At 36.9% G+C, this 19841-nt stretch overlaps 1 protein-coding gene across 7 annotated transcripts in view; it reads right to left on the minus strand.

Annotated features, from left to right (window-relative positions):
- The window catches only part of FHIT (fragile histidine triad diadenosine triphosphatase), a 1368446-nt gene that overhangs the window by 745870 nt on the left and 602735 nt on the right, over nucleotides 1–19841 (minus strand). For all 7 annotated transcript variants that reach the window (XM_019728377.2, XM_074313199.1, XM_019728375.2 and 4 more), the window contains one exon: nucleotides 9069–9188. In XM_019728377.2, the coding sequence (XP_019583936.1) occupies nucleotides 9069–9171 (103 nt within the window). In that variant the 5' untranslated portion in view covers nucleotides 9172–9188. The remainder of the gene's footprint in view (nucleotides 1–9068; nucleotides 9189–19841) is intronic.

Consider the following 19841-nt stretch of genomic DNA (forward strand, 5'->3'; position numbering starts at 1 on the left):
GAAAGTTAGGATGGGGTAGAAAAGTTGTTCCCATCTTTTTCCTAGAAACATTACTCTTTAGTAGCTGCTTGCCTTGCTAGTAAAGGCCACTCCAAAAGCCTTCCCCATCCCACCCTGCATTCAGAAATTTGCAAATGAGAAGCAAGCAGTGGTCTGTGCTCGTGTGCAATCAAACTCTAGAGAGCAAATGGGAAGCTCTCCGAAGATGCCGGTACTGTATCATCCTCCCCTCTGATAACAGAGCCTACCTAGCCTGCAGATCCCACAGCTCAGCCAGCATCAAGCCGGGAAAAGAAATGCCAGCATCCTTTGTTGAAATCATCCCGCTTGGAACTCTGAGCAACCTTCCACATGATTTTCAGGGCAGTAGGAGTAATCAGAAAGAGGAATGAGGGATGCCTCTCAGCACTCTTCATTCCAACTGTCTATCTTTCTCCTCAACAACTCTGCCCTTCACATAGTGTGGGAGCATGGAGGTGTGGTGCAATGTGGTGGGTCTGGTTCTGCTGCTGCTTCTTAGTAAAATGAGTGTGGTGTCTCTCACACACGGGTATTTCTCCAGAAATGTTGGCATCTTTTCTGTTTAGATCCTAGCTGCTCTTGTTCTAGGACAATATTAAAAGTCCCACTGAATGTCTGTTCCACTCCTGAATTTCAATTACATTATTGCAGACATAGTTCTATGAGAACAAGCTTCTAGGGGTTCATTTGGTCCCCAAACAGAATAGAAAATACTAACAGGTATTCTAGATGTCTGCATGAGAATCACTCCAAAAGATTCTAATGTGATTTCTGCTGATTTATTTTATCCTGACATATCTTATTTAATAACTTTTAAAGCAATCATCTTTGGTAAATGGAAGGGGATCATAGTTTGCTGTTAAAGTATCAGCACTCAACAGATAATTCTTAGTTCCAACAAATCTCTTGAAGAACTGGAAATAAATCTCGAAGATGAAAAAAGCTCTTGATAACTACAGCTATTTCAAAACCTATTAGAAAAGAGGAAAATTAGAGAGCCAGATGAGTTTGCTCCTAGACTCATTTCACCTTGGAGCAAAGTATGCTGCTAGCCAAGCTAAACTGCCTGGCCCCACACACACAGGTTCAGAGAGGAAGGCTAAAACCTTATTGACTTTCAGAAGTTACCAAGGTTAATCCTATTCTTAATAATGACGATCATGACAACACAACAAACCCACCGAAATGTCAATGAAAAATATGAATGGCAGAGTACAGACTTACAATACTATAGTTCTGGGAAGTCTGAGTAATGGGGAAGGTTTAAGACTCGAGGGAAAATAAGTCTTCAGAACACATAACCAATGGTACAAAAAGGTTTGCTGCACATGGGATGGCAACTACAGGAGTGAAAGGACAATGGAATGAGGATCACGAGTTTTGGGTGAAGTCTTGACTCCCATGAAGTAGGCCCACCACTGGCCTGTGACTCAGCTTTCCCATTTCAACTGCTCATTGGTCAGGGGACACAACAGAAACATATGACTCCAACGATGCACTGCCCATCATAAAACATTAGTTTAATTAATTTATAAAACACTTTTAAGAAAAGATAGTAATAGGTTGTATGAGCATATATACACTTTTCACCCCCACCCCACATATACATACTTAGAAAAAACAGACACAAAACATGGCCTCAGTCTCCTCCTGCTACACGTAAGCTTTCCCCTAAACGGGTCTTGCAGCTGCCCCTTCACTGTGAGAAAGATGGCCATTAGAAAGAAAGGAAGATGTCTGTTGTTTTTAATTCATTGGAGAATCTACTGTGCAGCTAGACTCAATGATATTGAAGAACAAATAGCAGGTTTGTGCCCAAGGATTTATGGCGGATTCCTCCTCGCAGTCTTCATCTCTTTAAAACCAGGGCTGTTATTGAGACTGTATCCACTGCCACATCCATTTCTGGGATTAAAATACTGAAATACTTCTGTACTTACTGCGCTGGAATGCTGCGCACTCCATTCTTAGAATATGGCCAGTTTAGGATCTGTGCCCAAGAGCTATTTGCAAATTTACAGTAGTTGTTTTTTTCAGTCAATTAGTTTGAGGAAGGATGTAGGAGCTAAGTAAATAAATTAGATCATTAATTTGCCATAAATATAAATTAATTATGCTAATTCTAAGAGTTGAACTTATATACAAAATATGTACATATAATAAATAAGGAATATACATGAGGCTCTATTAGCAAAAGAAAGCCATCTTGACTTATTGCGTTGCAGAAAACCCATGTATGTTCATTCAATAGATTTTAACAGTTTTGATATGCGTATGAAAATATAGGATAAACATTAACTGCCTACTGATGTTCCAACAAGTCTATTTTCATTCCAAATGGAAATTAGGATATATTTTGCATTATTTGAGTTAATTACATGACATTTCTTTGAATAATGATGTATTATTCCATTCATTACTTCTAATTATGTTCTGTTACAAGTGCACGGCTGGCTACAGCATGACCAGCCTTTTCCTATTCCTCACAATCTGATGACTTTCATGGAAAGCAGGTCAAAAATATGCCAAGAATATAATGAAAAGAGTTTAGTAATTGTTAACCATGACATTTTTAAATTACCTGAGGAAAGTTTCACATAGAAATAAATAGAAATGGGGAATGGCTTTCCATGTTACAGTATATTCATTTTTGCAATATGAGAAATATTCCAAGTGTTATTTTAATACATGCAATTATCAGTCTAACATTCGCTAGAGCTGGAGAGAGAGCACACCTGATATCATTCTCCTCCCTCCCCACACTCACACACATCCTAACAAAATTCTATTCTGTATAGATCAGCAGACTGTAAAGGTATCTTTCTTTGGTTGTGAAAGTGATTCCATAGGCTTTGTGCAATTCTGAGAGAATGCAGGAATATCGTAAAAGCTCCAATCAAAAAGCCAGCTGGATTTTCCTCCAGGGTTAGGCCGGCCCATCTCAGCCCATTCACAGAAGGGCCAGAAGCCAAGGTCAAGGAAAAACAGTCAAAACGAAGTACTAAGGCAGGGGGGACCAAGTGAAGCACAAAGCTGTCACATGCGTATCTTCAGCTGCCAGCAGGCAGCGAGGACCCAGGGAGAAACAGCAGTTAGCAGGAAGTGGCCTAGATGAGGTATAAAGACCACCATGCACATGGCTCAGGCACACTGTTTCATGGGTGAATCACCTTTACTTGAAGGGGGCAGGGTAAAGTGGATAAAATCCACACATTTTTCTCCATCCAATTTCAAATGCTCCTTGCACACATACAAAGCATCTATTAATTCCTTCAGTGTCAGGTGCCAACAATCCATCATTCTGTCTATAATAACAATAAAGATGCCAGTCTCAGCTCGAGAAACAAAAAACAAATTTGGGAGAATTGGAGCCTGGCAAGAACGCCTCCCCTTTCTCCTCGGATACCCATGACAGTTACTGCCTGCGGACCCTGCATGCTGGCTCAGAAGCCTTCTCAACACTGTGAGCTTACTGCTAACAGAAGAGCTGGGTTTGGGACAAAATGGACTTGCTGTCTGTGACAATTCCACAGATGATGGACACACAGATTTGTCTTGCAATGAGGGTTGGCAGGATCCTATGTGGCAGGTTTTAGACACTGATGAAAAGATGTCAATCAACGTAGTGAATGATAAAAGCATCCAAGAACTTCCTTAGTTCTTGCTGACCAGTGCCATCAACAACTGGCTCTAGCTGGCTGCAATGTACTCTACTAACCCAAAGGTAGGTGCACATTTACGTGGAAACCTTTCCCATAGAACAGGGTAAGGAATGTGCTAACTGAGCAATCACGGCTCCATGCAGATCTTTTGGATGCAATAATCTGCCAGGTAAAGTCAAGAAAAGTAGGACCGCAAGAAGACCTACTTGTCCCATCACAGCTCAGGACAAAGGGCAGCAAGCTCGTCTCTGAACATCTCTCCAAAAGTGTCGTAAGCTAGCGAATATACAACAGGCATGCACAGGGTGAAAAAAAAATGACGTGCGTAGGGAAATCTCAAGAGCAAAGAAACTATCTTTAGTAATAAAGATATTAAAAGAGTGCTTGTGCTCATTTTATTTGCACAGGAAGGCTTAAAAAGAAACTCTTGAGAAATGAAAAATCATCAAATCACTAATAACTGCAGTTTCCTGAACAATTAAAGAAATTCACAAGATTACAACCTACGCAGGAAATGACAAATATTTCTGATTTTTACGGAAGGATTAAAAGGGCATTTTTATCTATAGCATCTTACAGCATATAGCGCTTCTGTAAGAAGCACTGTTAGCAATGAAGCTATTTTTATTCTTTGTTCATTTATTTCAGGAGGACTCAACATAGCAGAGGTCTGAAAAAAGAAAAAAATATTAAACATTGCTTGTTTGGGCAGGTAAAAGTTTGTTTTAAAAAGCATTTACCAGAGTTTTCTTTTTTTATCTATTGAAGTTGGACCTTAGAGCACAATTTCTAATGTACCAAACCTTTGTTTCTAATGCATCAGCAGAAACGTCCTTTAAGTTACCCAGTCTAATTCCTCACAAATATACTTTGTAAGCCTGTCCTCAATGCATCATCCTAACATTGTTTGGCCGATAACATTCTGCGTGCAATGCTCCTGTTTGGAACAATCTGCTCTTTTTAATAACTGATTCAATAAACTATTGACAAATGATTTGTATAATAAAGTATGGCTAGCCAGCAAGGTTGGTCTCTGTCATTACACACCACATTCAACCCGTCCACAAATGTTGCCACATGCCCCTTATGTTAGAGCTCCTTACGCCATTCTGAATAGCAACCCAAAGATCAATATACTGTCTGCTGAAAACAACAGGACATAACAAATGAATAATTTTATTTACAATAAAAGCCCCAACCCCCAAGTGGATTCCGCTAATGTTAAAATTCATTTTTCATGCTCAACTCAAGATGAGAGGTAGACACAAACAAGGCAAGGGGAGGGGGTGGGCAGAGTTTTCACCATAGTGGTTCAGATTTACTTAAGCCATGGACAATAGCTGGGCTGCACTGAAGCACACGAAGGAAATGTTCACTGCAGAATTCTAAAGATGCAATCTCTGAAATGTTTTGGTTTTCTCACCAATACACTTTGAAAAGCATTTTCCAGGAACGAGAAATTAATGGATTAAAGACATTTTGACATATTTTTCTAGAGTGTTGCACCACGGAGGCCAAAGCCTATTCAATTGGTTTGAAACACTGCAACGAAAAGAAGTGTTTGCTGTAGGTGGGGGCAAGGAGGGGCTGAAGTGGCTTTTTGGAGAATGAAGCAAATAGTCTCACTTTAAAAGCATATCTTCGGTCCCTGATCTGACAGTTCATTTCCTCCTCTGGAAGGTATGAAAAACTCAATGAGCAAAGTCGTAAGAAAAAAAAAGGTTGACGGGTGGGGAGCAAAACGTCAAGAGACGGTACAAGGTCAGAGACAACGTTTACAAGTCTCTCATGAATGGCACTTTCCTCAAAGACCACCTAAATACTCTTTTTAAAAAGAAATCATCAAAAATACAAAATAAAATTTTCTGGTTCACATAAAAATGCCAATACAGACTTGCTTTAAGATGCTTTAAAATACATACTTGTCCACCAACAAATTACCAATCCAAAAAAAAAAAAAAAAAAAAGTCCCCAAACGGAAAATAATATTTTCCCATCTGCCATCAATTCAGTCTCTGCTTTTAGACTTAACTTGGTACATTCATAACACAGAAATGTAAACAGGATTGTAAAAGACAAAGCATGAAGGGAAAGTTGGGAAAATGCAGGCTGAACGTGATACCAGAAGATCAGGAGTAAAATGGTGAGAAGACTTGGTTTTGTGGATGGGAATACTGAAAAGGCCGGATTTCAGCAGACCCTATTGCCCCATTTACTGCAAGGATCCATATGCTCCTGCAGTTTACAGATTCACTTTAAATTCAGTCAGCGAAGTACTTTTGGATGCGAAGGGAAAAAAGATGTGCAAGAGCAGGTCTTTCCCTTACTCCTTCCCAGAAACTAATGACTCGGGACCAAGATAAACAGGAGTGCACATGGTTGTGACACGAAGCAGACTGGGGTAAATGTTTGGCGTGGGGCCTGGAGCAGAGCAGGAGCTCAGTAAGAAACTATTGAAGGAATCGACATGTGACTAACTAGCCAAGTGTCACAAGAAGGACAGAGTATTTATTTCCTAAAAAGGCAGGACAGGTATCAAAGAACTTTAGTTGAAATGAAAAGGATGGAAAGGATTGCAAGTGAAGAGGGTTCCATTATTTTTGTATTTTTATTTTGCAGGGAAAGCATGGTAATGGAAACACAGCACCCATTTAGGGAAGAGCTGGGAAGGGTTGAGTCAAGACAATGAAACTTATTTTAAACTATGCTAAGGAGTTTGGACTTTATCTTCAAAAAAAAGAAAGAAGAGAAGAGAAGAGAAGAGAAGAGAAGAGAAGAGAAGAGAAGAGAAGAGAAGAGAAGAGAAGAGAAGAGACAGAGACAGAGACAGAGACGAGACGAGACGAGAAAAGAAAGACTCATTGGTTTCATTAGTTGTTTGCAAGCAAGGGAATGAAAGCGGGATATGATCAGCGCTGTGGTTTAGAATGAGATGTAGGCGGACTGGAGAAGTCCAGACACGGGTAGGGTGCAAAAAAACTAGATGAGCTACCCAAAGGGCTAAATGAAGGCAGGCAGAATTGAACACTGGGGAAAGTCGAAAGCCAACTGCAGACATCTCACCATTTATTTTTATGAAATGTTAGTGGGCAAAGCTATCCATAACTTCAATTCCCAAATCACAGGACAAAAGAATATCCCTTTCTGCAAGCAAATAAGTAACTTATTAAGATTCTTCTCACAGTTGTCACTTAACAGAGTTTACAAAGATAAAGTAAAACAAAAAGTTACAAAATCATTATATAAAAAAGATTGTATGAATACATTGTCTACTAGCCCTGAGACCACGTTAAACACAGTAGATGTGAAACAGCCTTACAAAGTGTACTGATTATAAAAATATTCCGGTTTTCTCTGTTATCCTCAGAAAGGGCTGGGTCTCTCTTGCTACCTTCCAAACAAACTGAGACTTGATAATTGTAATACAATGTTCCCCGTGTCCTTGGTATTCACTCAAAGATATGGTAACTGACCAGAACAAAGACATGGCAATGACCAGAACTCATTTCCAAAAGGGCGATTCCAGTGCCATCTGGAAGAAAGCTAGTCATCATTCACTACTTGCTCACTATTCAGTATAGACATTGCCCTAGAAGCAGACATCTCAACTTTTCTTGAGTTCAAAAACATATATGATTCAGGTCTTACACATCACCCTTTCAGAGTTGGTTAAAAAGACAATGAAAGCGCACGTTTCTTACTCTCAAGATCTAAGTAAAAAAAATTCACAATGCAAAGTTCATTCTATTATTAACCATTAAAAAAGGAGTGCAACTCTACAACCTCACATTTTCTCAGTCCAAGGAATTAAAACTTGTTCATCTAAATTCACATTTTTATCCCGGGTCCCCTCTGTTCCTTGATAGATGTCAATTAAAGCTGGCACCCAAAGAGAGATGGCATTTAAATCATGTTGTTTTGACACTGGGATTCTCAGACATTTTACTTAAGAAAAAAAAATCCTCAAAGGGAAAACACAACCACAGATTTGCAGCAAAATGAAATGTTTCTGTTATTTCAAGAACTTCAGGTCTTGGAGAAGAACTCAATATAAAACTGGTATACAACTTAAAATTGTTCTATTTTATAGGCATTTCTAAATCATTCTATTTTTCATTTTTTTACTAAATAAAATAATAAACAAAAGAATAAAATTTTCTAATATTGAGTATTTATAATTTAGGCTATTTTAAAAAATTTTAAGTTAAATATTATCAAGAAAAAATTTACATATCATTTACTAGTTTACAGCTGTGAGCATTAGTTTTATTAACTTACAAAATTAATTTAGTTAGAATTTTAATTCAAGGAATTTGGGAATCAATCATAAAAACCACAATTATCTTTTGGTGTGTTTTCTTGTTTGTATTTTTTTTTCAATGCACCAGTTACATGGCCAAGAAAGATTATTCATAAAATTCTCAAGCACTCTGAAAATTCCTACTGAAAAAAAATGTAACTTACTCTAAAAAAAATCTTGACATATTTGTAGATTTAGAATTACTAGAAATTTATTTCAAAGTAAAATCATGTCTCAGTGTGGAAAATGCTTGTTATCTTAAAATATGAAATTTTATGCTTAGTTGCACTCTGCATAGTAAATTAAGCTAGGGGGAAAGAGAAAAAAATTCTAAAAGTCAGTACAAAAGTCCTATGCACACAGGCATCCGTGATACTTCCAATCACATAAAAATTCTCTCCAGAGCATTTCACCGATTCTGCTATGCCCAGTGCAAATAATAAAGCTCCCACTGGAGTCAACAGAAAGAAAGACTACAACTCAATGGTCAGAAGGAAATAAAACAACTCTACCCCAAACGACACTGGACAATGATCTAGAAGCTGGGATATTTTCCAAGAGAAAATGCTATGTCAGACCCTAACATGAAAAAAATATTTTAAGCATATTTATGTATGTGAATTTAATTAAAAGTCCTAGCTTGAATCATCTCCAAGAGGTAAAGAAACCAAGTGAGTCTCAAATCTTCATGTAATCATGCCTTAGTCACAAAAGTGCCACCCAATCTCTACCTTACCATAATATTAAAATTCACAATTGATAAGTGAAAACAAAGTGCCCATGATATTTATTGGGAGCATGTTAGAAGCACCTATTTATTTATACAGCTACCATGGTGAAAAGGTCAAGCAAAAACTCACCTCCTCAGCCATGGTTGCTAAGCAACTCTTTTCAGAAGTTCCGCGTCACTGATCAAGCATATTTCTGGTGCCACCAACTGGATTCAGAATAAATGTAACATCTTACCTGGTTTCTCCAAAGAGGGAGAAAAGTGGATTCTTTGTTCACCTTTCGGGACAGACACTGGAGGCCAATCCTATATTCATTGAGTGTTTTTATTTTTCTTCTTTAAAGCAAAAGGATACGTCCTGGTACCACAGGCTTCCTGTTCACAAGGGCAAAGGACAGCTCTGTCTTGAGAAACACCACAGAGGGCTTGATAAGATGTTGGCCAAATCTGAACGACATTTCCTCACAGTAGAAGTCTGAAAGAGAAGACGATTTAGGAAATGAGCATTTATAAAATTCAAATGAGAAACTCAGACCATATATCACTTTAAAGAAAGCTAATTCCATTACTACAGATTCTTAGTTGAGAAGAAGACATCATTTCAGCTGTTCCCCATTTAAGGTCCACAAGATGCATACTGGGTAAGTCCTCCTAAAATACTCCATTCTCCCTACCAGGGTTACCCTGATTGGAGTTGGTGGTTTCAAGCCAAAGCGCACACATGGACAGCAAAACAGTCTTCTTAAATCCCTCTGCACTTCAGGTTGCCACCTCAACCCAAATCTACTAGGTACTTTTATTTTTACCCATCCTTTTTCTTCATCTTTGCTAGGCGAAATTTTTTAATTGGTAAGCTTTAACTCTAAACCACCTAATTCTTAAATGCTTTTCTCAAAAGGTTTTATCTTTGTTTATATAAAAGCAATTTGGAAAATGTACACTCTTTGAACTTGCCTACAGAAATTACAGAAATATATGAGCACCCCCAGAGAACTATTATAGTAAAATTTCTAAAATTAAAGAGAAAAAAAAAAAAGGAAGAGGCAAAATATAGTTCAAGATGAGAACAGTTCCTGGTTGGCAGACAGCCAGGATGCAGCAAGGTATACGAAGTGTTTCATATCCTCTTTTTTGGGGAAAGCCATAGCGGCAGGGGCATGGGGGGAGGTAAAGCAAGATAGGCACTTGGCATGTAGGGTACCAAGGAACGATTTTCTGTCAGATGACTATACATAATGAAGTTACCTTCTGAATGACTAAAACATACCCTCCTTGGGAAACCACTTCATTTTTCTAATTCAGGAACAACCCTACTACAAAACTGATGAAGACCAATCATCCCATGGGAAAACAGAAACAGGATTACGAAAAAGGATGACGTCAGAAAATGATTGACCATTTTATAAAGCACACCAATAAATGTATTTAATGATTGTAATGTTCTCAGTGACCCAAAAGACAGAAGCACCTGCAAAGCCAGAACCTAACACATTTCTAGTTCAAAGAAATAAGATGGTAGGTTTGCTTTGTATCTGCTACAACTACTAGTTTCTAGGACATTTATAACTATATCATAAAAATAAAGGATGGTAAGGATGTTGAAAGTCATCCAACCCAGTGGTTCTCAAGGTGTTCCCCTGGACCCACAGCGTCAGCACTACCTGGGAACTTATTAGAAACGCAAATTACCACGTCCTACTTCAGATTTACCAAACCAGAAACTGGGAGAAGTGCCCAGCAATCCATGCTTTAATGAGCTGTGCAGATGATTCAGAAGCAATGACCAAGCCCACTATTCTCCCAACCCTTGGATCCTTTTTTACAGAATGCTTGCCAAGTAGCTGGCTAGCCTGTGCTTGAATATACCCAGAGATACAAAGTTCACTATCCATTCTTTCTAAGACAGTTGACTCCAGCAACTACATAGTTGCCCTTCATATCAAGTTCATCTATAGAGGATGCCAAAAAAATGTCTACACATTTTAAGAAAGGAAAAAAAAAACTATTAAAATTGTAATACTCAATATATGTATACTGATAACAATAGATGAATACAAGTTATGTGCATACATTTTTTTTGGAACCCCCAGTATTTTTCACAGATTTACATCATGGGGCCACACAAAATAAGTTTAATGTGAGTGGCAGAACTTCAGATCTTTGGAGTTAAATTTTAATCATTTTCCCTAGTTTTTTTTCTGGAATAAACATGGCAATTCAGTGCAATATTCTACAAAAAAATGCTACAAATCAAGCATTGATTCAAGTCCCCTGCAGCTATCTGTGTTTTTTTTTTACTCCCTGGCATCTACTTTGTATAGTTCTGGTCATACCAACCCTCCTGATTTTCCTTTGGGTAATACATCACCATATTCTACGTGTGTGTGTGTGTGGGGGGGGGGGGGTTGTTCTTACTACTGCTTCTAGGGATGGGAAAGTGACCCAGGCATTCTTAGTCCTCTGTCACATGATTGGTTCAGGAGTGGACACAGGACAAAATATGAGCCATTCAAAGGGAGAAATATCCATGAGAGGGTTATGCTAATACTGTGGGGAAAGGGCTTTCTTTCTTTCTGCTAAGTGGCCAAACTGGTAGGACATCAACCTGAAACAGCTGGAGGTTACACTAAAAAGAGTCTGCCTGATATCAGAGCCAACACTGAGCACAGCAGAGCCACGGGAGAGACCCATGCCTGATGACACTGTCTGAACACCCCATGCAGGAAGGAGCATTGTTCCTGGAGTTTGTTTCCTCTAAAGGACAACCGTACTGCCTTGACGCAAGCATCGGCTCTGCTTGATGGGCCACTATTACATGTTCATGAAAGGCTCCTTTGGTTTTCGTTTTTCTTATCATCAATTACCCTTCATCCTCTATGCCCTCCCCCCACTCCTTCCTCTGCCAATACAGGGCTTCACTTTTTCATGATTAATGTTGCATTTATAATCTTCGTTGAATTTTTATATGTATTTTATATGTTGAAAATATATAGGGATCTTGTATGTGGTTTTGAAACATACATAAATTGCATCATGCTCTAAATCTCATTCTGCCTTTTTCTCTCAACATTGTTTTAGAGACATTCATTTTGCTATATACGGATGTAATTCACTCTTTCTCATGGCTTATTCTCTCTCACTGTATTCCTCTGTGATTTTTCCTTGTCCTTCTAGAGCTAAAGAGCTACCTTGTCTCCAACCTTTTACCACAAATGGTACTATGATGACCATCCATACATACATTTCTTTGGGTATCTATGCTAGAATCCCATTACTGGGTTTTAGGTTATACACACAAATTTTGTAACATACATGTACCAGTTTGCATTACCAGAGGAATACACACAGACGTCTGTTTCCCCACATCCTTGCCAGTACTTGAGAACATCTGATGTCCTGGCTTTTCCTGGTATGATAGACAGGGAAACCAGCACCTCTTCATTGTAATTTCCTCGTCTCCACTGTGGTGCATATGTGCCTACATCCCCCTCTATGAATTGCCACTTAATATTTTGCCCTCTTTTGTATTGGTTTCCTTTCTTCTATTTTCCAATTTTTCCAAAGTCCCTTGTATATTCTAAACACTGATTCCGGTCTATTAAACATGACAATTATATATTCCCCATGTGTTTCTTTTTCTATCATACCCTCCACAAAACAAAAGGCATCCATTTTGATGAATTCATCAATTTTCTTGTTATGGTTTGTGTTCTTTGAATCTTATAACAACCTCTCCTATACCTTAAGGTTACAAAAATATGTTCTTCAATTTTCATCTATCGGGTTTATATTTTCATTCTTAACAGCTAGATGTTTAATCCACTTGGAGTTTTGTTTATGGTATGACATACAGAAATAATTTCATTTTTCTCCTTTTGTGAACCAATTTTCCTAGCACCAGTTGCTGGGAATGATCAACAAAATCCCCGTTATTCTTTATACACATAAGAGTGAATACGGAGTTTATTATGTTCGGATTCTATGCCAGATGCTGGAGAACAGGAGCCACTAAATTTTTTCTCTAAAAGCCCAGATTCAGTCTGCTGTAACTACCCAACTGTGTCATGGCAACATGAAAGCAGCCATAGACAATATGTAAATGAATTATGTGGCTATGTCCCAATGAAACTTTATTTGTAAGTACAGGCCACAACATGGATTTGGCTTGTGGGCTATAGTTTGCTAAGTCCTGCTGTACAATTTTTATGCCTTGTAAAGAAAGGATCCTTTTTTATTTATTCTCCGATGTAAATTTTAGATTCAACTCTGTCCCTCAAAAAAAAAAAAAAATATCTTGCTCAGATGTTAATTGGAATTACACTCAATTTAAATTTTAATGGAAGAAATATGACATCTTCATAACATTCAATCAATCCATTTATGAATGCTGCATTTACATTCTATAATACCTTAATAAAACTCTTGTAATAGGGTTTTAAATTTCCCTTATATGTTTAATAAATTCTTTCTTAGATAGCTTTTAGTTAATGCCACTATTATAAATGGTATCTTATTATCATCATAGTTTACAATTGGTTACTCCCAATACAGTGGAAAGCTATTGATTTTTATATGTTGCTCTTATAAGTTGGCAACCTAGCTGAGCTCCTGTATAGCTGCTAATAGTTTCTGCTGATTCTCTCTGGTTTTCTGTATATAGTTGACCTTTGAACAACACAGGGTTGGGTGTACTAATCCCTACACAGTCAAAAATCATGTATAAGTTGGCTTTCCACATCTGCCTATCCCCAACCATGGATATGAAACCCAGGGGTACAGAAAGCCAACTGAATGTTTATTGAAAACAAAGTGTGTGTGGAGGTAGATCTGTGCAGTTCAAACCTATGCTGTTACAAGGGTTGAACATACATAATTTTACTTAGAAATAGTGAAAATACATTTCTCATTTCAATTCTCCTTTTGTTGGTTTCTTTTACTGCATTGGTCAGGGAACTGGTAATGTTGAAAAGTAACAGAAGCATTCTTGTCTTGTTTCCACACTTAAAAGGAATGAGTTTAGTTTTTTGGCTTTTTTTTCCATTAAAAATGATGTCTGACATAGGTTTTTAGTGGAAAGCCTTTATCAAGCTAATAAATGTCCCTGTTCCAAGTTTGCTAAGGGTTGATTCCACTTAAAAAAGAAAATCATTATTAAGTGCTTTTTCTTTATCATTGATTACACAGTTTCTTCTTCTTTTCCATTAATGTAGTAGATTACAGCAGATTATGGGGGGCATGAAATTTTTTTAAACACTGAAAACATCCTTTCACTTTTATGATTCAACTTAGTCACAGTGTATTATTTCGTAATATACTGCTAGATTTGAATTCTTAGTGTTTTTCAATGTCATAGCAAAGTTGGCCAATATTTATTTTCTCTGGTTTTTGTTTTCAAAATGAAACTTAATATGTTGGCCTTTTTTCTCTGTTCTATAAGAAGTTTTATAAACAAGAATTTTTCTGTCTCTTGAGAGTTAAATAGAACTCATTTGTCAAACTTTTTCTACCTCTTTTTATATTGCAGGGAGGATTAAGTTTCGATAATCATTACAATTTATGTAATGGTTTCTGAATAAAGCTTTTTTCTTGTGTCAATTTTTTAGGCATATATCCCTTTCACCTAAATTTTCATCTGTATTAGTAAAAACTCATCATATTCTTTCAATAAATTAAAATGTAATCCATAATTATTTATTTTACCTATTTTATATTTTGTTTATTTTGTTATTTTATTATTAATGTGAATATGTTTTTCTTCATCAGTCTTCCAAGATTTACATGTAAGGGTAAAGAGGGTCAAATATATGGTAATGGAATGAGATGACTTTGGGTGGTGAGCACCAAATGCAATATCTAGATGATGTATTACAGAATTGTACACTTGAAACTTATATAATTTTATTAACCAATGTCACCCCAATAAATTTAATTTTTAAAGAATTATATTTAACCTATTAAGCTACTCAAAGAACCATTTTTGGTTCTTTGCTTTTATTAATGATCTTTGTTGTTTATTTTTTGAACTTATATTTGTTTCCCTCTATTACTTGAGTTTTAATTACTTGTTTTCTAATTACTTGAGTCAAACCTTGAGCTTATGGGGTTTCAGACTTTCTATTTTTCTCTTGGGTAACAAAAGCTAGGTATTGCCTTCAAAGCATTCCATTTAGCTCTCTTTCTCAAATTTTGATGTACTGTGCATTTATTATCAGTCAGCTTTAAAATTTTGCTATTCTTGTTATCATTTCCTATTTAACCTAAGGGTTATTTCATAGTATGTCTTTTCATTTCAAACATAGGGGATGTTTTGCTATCTTTCTGTCAGTGATGACTGTTTTGAAAGCACTGTCGTTAGAGAAAAGAACCTCTAAAGTGTTGACTTTTTTTGGATTTTTAAGCTTCCTTCCTGATCCATTAAAAGATGAAGTATGTGCATAATCTACATGCCCCCAAAATAAGATATATTCCACATTTATTGAGAAGTTCTGTATACATGGTGAAGCAAATTCATTGTTATCCAAATCTTTCTCTGCCTGCTTTTAGTCTCATGGTTGCATCACCTTCTGAAAAGACTGTTAGATTTCTAACTACAATTACTTAATCAATGGCAAATGGCAAAAATTACGCTTTCTATGTTATTGCATATATATATATATATATATATATATATATATATATATATATATATATATATATATATATATACACATCCCTGCTCATTTTACTCTCTTGATCTATTGTTTCTTTTTCTCTTTGTTTGTGTCTGACAAGTAGAACTTTTTCCATCCCCTTATCTTCAACCTGTGCCCTTTTAAATGGTTTTCATAAACAACATATTAGAGCATTTCATTTTCTATCTATTGAACAGTTTGTCTTGATTAACTTAATCCCCATACATTTAAGGCAATTATTGTTTGAGCTTATTTTGAACATATTTCACCTTTTTGTTTTACTTTTTTCTCCTCCCTACTTCTACTGGCTAGATCAACTTTTTTCCGGGGGGCATGAAATTACACATTTTACTTTTATTTCAATAGTGGTTATTATCGTATTACAATCCATATTAATGCTCAGTGTCCCCATCAATATCTAAAACAAACCAATATCTATATCTTTAGCATATTATTACCACTTTGAATCTCTTTCAGATCTCATCCCCCATCTCCCCTATCTAGTTTCTGATATGTTGAAATAATATTGTGTTATAATTTCAAATATTGATATCCCCGGTGGGGGCAGGGTGTAGTTTTCTGCACACTGCTGCTTATTCCAGCAATCATGTTTTTCATTTATCTTATTGGAAAAGGTCTACAGACATGCCCCCCACACAAGGCATCAATGGGCTCGGCGTTACTTCTTTTGAATTTTAGCTTCTTTGTTTTTTGCTCCCCCTCCTTTTTTCAAATCTCACCTATGCTTTTGAATGAATATTTGTATATTTAATACAGCACTTCAAATTATTTTTAGTGTACAATTTTCTAATTATGTACCTTTTCACACCCCTAGAAACTAAAGTTGTCATTGCTTCTTTATACAAAAATCATTAAATTCTCTACTTGCTCTTATCTCCCACATTTCATTTCTTCTTCTGGGATTTTTTTTTTCTATAACGTGTTCTCTAATGTTACTTCCATAGCGGGTCTATATATATGTGGCAAACTGAGATTTTATACATGATATTTTTCTTTACCCTCCCACTTAAATATAGTAATAAAGTCCTAAGCTTAGGACTTTTTATAGACATAAAATCCTAAGCTTAAATCTGCTGTTGCAATACTTTGAAACTATTATTCCTTTGCCCTCTCACATCCTGGTGTTGCTATGGAAAAATGTCCAATGGCAATCAGATTCCTGTTCGCTGGAGGATGCTGTAGTTCTTATCTAAAAATTGTTAGAGGGTCTATGCATTCGTTTCTGAGGGCTACAGTAGCAAATTATCACAAACTGGCTGGCTTCAAACAACAAATTTATTTTCTCACAGTTCTGGAGACCAGAAGACTGAAATCGAGGTGTTGGTGGGGCCATGCTCCCTCTGACAGCTCTGGGGCAGAATTCATCCTGGCCATTTCCTAACTTCTGGTGGTTGACAAATATACTTGGCATTCCTCAACTTATAGATGCATCATTCCAATCTCTGCCTCCATCTTGACATGACCATGTTCTTTGTGTGTCATCTCTTCTTATGAAGACACACGTAATGGGACTTAGGACCCACTCTAATGCAGTATTACCTCATCTTCACTAATTACATCTGTAAAGATCCTATTTTTCAAATAAGGTTGTGTTCTGATGTTCCTTTTAGGGGGGACATTATTCAACCCCCTACAGCCTATTTTCCTGACTCCTCCTGTTTGGTGGCCCATTAACCTTTTTCATAAGAGGTCTTTAGTTTTCATTGCATTCTTTCCATTCCTGGCCAGTATGTCTTCAAGTATTCCCTGGCCTCAGTTTACTACCCTGCCTTTCAGGGGTGCTATCTAACATTTCTATTAATTTTCTCTCTCTTAATTCTTTTCTTAGTCTTCTCACACTTTTATTTCTTTGAGATGCCTTTTGGGAAGATAGCCTCAATCCATCTAAACGCTGATTATATTCATTCTGATACTCATCATCCACTACGCTGGTTCTTAGTGTTACAATTTAGGCTTATTTCCCATTTCTCCTCTACCCAAGGCTACCCTGCTTCTCATTTCTCTCCTTCCCATACAACACTCTGGCCAACGAGCTCCTGTAATTCTATTGCATTTCTTCTCATGAGTTTGGCTTGCCAACAATGAGAAGTATTGACGGCCACCTGACCTCGTCATTATTCTTTCTTGTTTGATATGTCCACACAACTCACAAACCACCCCTTTGTTGAGAGGAAGCATGAAGAGCTGAAATGAGAGTTCAAAGCATATGCATTTGAGTCTTGGCTCTGCCACTCCCTAATCTGCGGTGATTCTCTGAACCTCACACTCTCAGATATCTCATCTGAAAACAGTGGATGATAGCATATGTAAAGCACATTTATGTCTGTCACATGACATTAGCACCCCAAAATGGCAATATTATTATATGTCCTTGCTCGAATCCAATTTTGCTTCTTCTTTAACTGTAGTAAAATTCTGTCTATCTGTGCTACCAGCAGATATACTTCCTCAAGTTTTAATTTCAATGGAGAAGCAAAATACTCCAGGAACTATATAGGGAACAAAAGTAGAGAAAAGTATAAGGGCCAACATTGTGTGATGGGAGCATCCCTGCATCTCCAGGATCTGAAACTGTCTGCAAGGCTGAGATAAACAAAAAAAATACTTTCCTCTCACATGAAAATGGCAGAAAGCAATTTTATTTTGAGCTAAAGTAAAATTGCTGAATCTTCTTTGCCAAACAAGAAGGCTGGGTGTACCAATATTCTTTTGAATGCTCAGAAAAAAAATTATCTCCTGGGATCCCTGTTTCTTAATAATCTGGAGGTGATGGCTTCTCACACCCAGAGACCCACGTACTAGGTTAGTGACTTCAGTCTAAGGTTTAGGCCTTTAGACCTATTTATTAACGGGCTGTGGCTAAGACAGAAATCGAAGGAACTAGGTTCATTCCAGGAAGTGACTAAGGTTCACATAGATCTCTCTATAACCAAACAACAGAACTTAAATATATTAATGAAAAGCAAAGTCTTACATTTTTAGCCAATTGATTATTTTTGTGTGTGTTCCTTAATAATAACTTATTTTATTTTGAACTGAAAATATGTGATTTCAAGTTTCCATTTTCCACCTTGTCAGTTATGGAAATTATTTGTATAACCTCTCTCTACCTCTCTATATCCTATAATTCTCACCAGCTAGGAGCATCATATTATTTTTAGAACTTTGTCTTCAAAATTTAGTGAACAGAAAGAAAGTAATAAAAAGGTTTCTACTATCCACATTCAGTTTTGTAACTCAGTGGATTTGATCAGTCGTTTTTCTGGTAAGACTAGATGGGCAATCTAGCTTGTAATGGAATAAGGTTCAATGGCCACAAAAACAAATGCCCCAAAATGTGTTACTCTACCATTGACAACAGGAGATGACAACAGCTCACTCCAGGGTAGATCAGGTTTCTTCCTGGTTTGTTTTCAAATGTTATTATCCACCTAACATAATAACAGCCATATGCTTCTAACCTTCTTCCCCAATGCACAAAAACAAACAAACAAACAAAAAACCAAACCTCTAGAATATTTTTTTTAGCAGAAAAGGACTTCAGAGATCCAGTCTTCTCATTTTAAAACTGTCAAGTAACTAGCAAGTCAAGTGACTTACTCAAATTCACTCTGATCTTAGAGGGTCTCTTTTAGAAAATACTACTTATACGGGATACTATGTATGGATTTCTCAATCTTGGGAATTTAAGATTTCAGGGACGCCACTCTGAGACAAGTAATTAAAGATAACTGTCACTTTAGGGGATCTCTTGGTGCCAAAATCACATGATGGTACTCTGGTGATTCAGAATATATGTCTATGTCAATTATTTCTATATTATTTCATCAGATGGAGAACACAAAATATAAACTCCTTTCTGAGAATGTGAGAGCCCTTCAAAACCTACCAACTAAAGTTTAAGAAACTCAAAACTTCAGCAAATGCACCTAACAGGCCATACTCATGAGGCTGCAAAATCCTTAACCAACAGACATTCAGGAAACATCTCCACCTTCTACAGCAAATGATTTCTTTGGGACAAAATGTCTGCATTATTTCCACAAGCAACAGCATAAGCCGGCCATTCAAAATGTGGTCTGCTGATCGTCAATGTCTACACCATTTGAGAGTTGTCGGAAATGCAGATTCCCAAGCTCCAGCCCAAATCTACTACATCAATCTGTATTTTAATAAGATCCCTTGTGTGTCAATAAGCACACTAAAGTTTAAGAAGTAAAACAAACAAACAAACAAAAAGTTTGAGCACTAGTTCCAATTAAAATCTTGGGAGCTTTCTAAGAGATTTAGAGCTCCATCCTAGCCTGATTCCAGCAGAACCTCTGAGATAATGAGGTTAAGAACACAGCTGTAGGATCAGCCTGTGAAATGGGCATAACAGCCCTTTCTTCTCAAGGACACACATAAAGTCTTTGATGAGGCCAGTCATCATATTA

Source organism: Rhinolophus sinicus, linkage group LG10 (assembly GCF_036562045.2).
Source record: "Rhinolophus sinicus isolate RSC01 linkage group LG10, ASM3656204v1, whole genome shotgun sequence".
Classification (NCBI taxonomy): domain Eukaryota; kingdom Metazoa; phylum Chordata; class Mammalia; order Chiroptera; family Rhinolophidae; genus Rhinolophus; species Rhinolophus sinicus.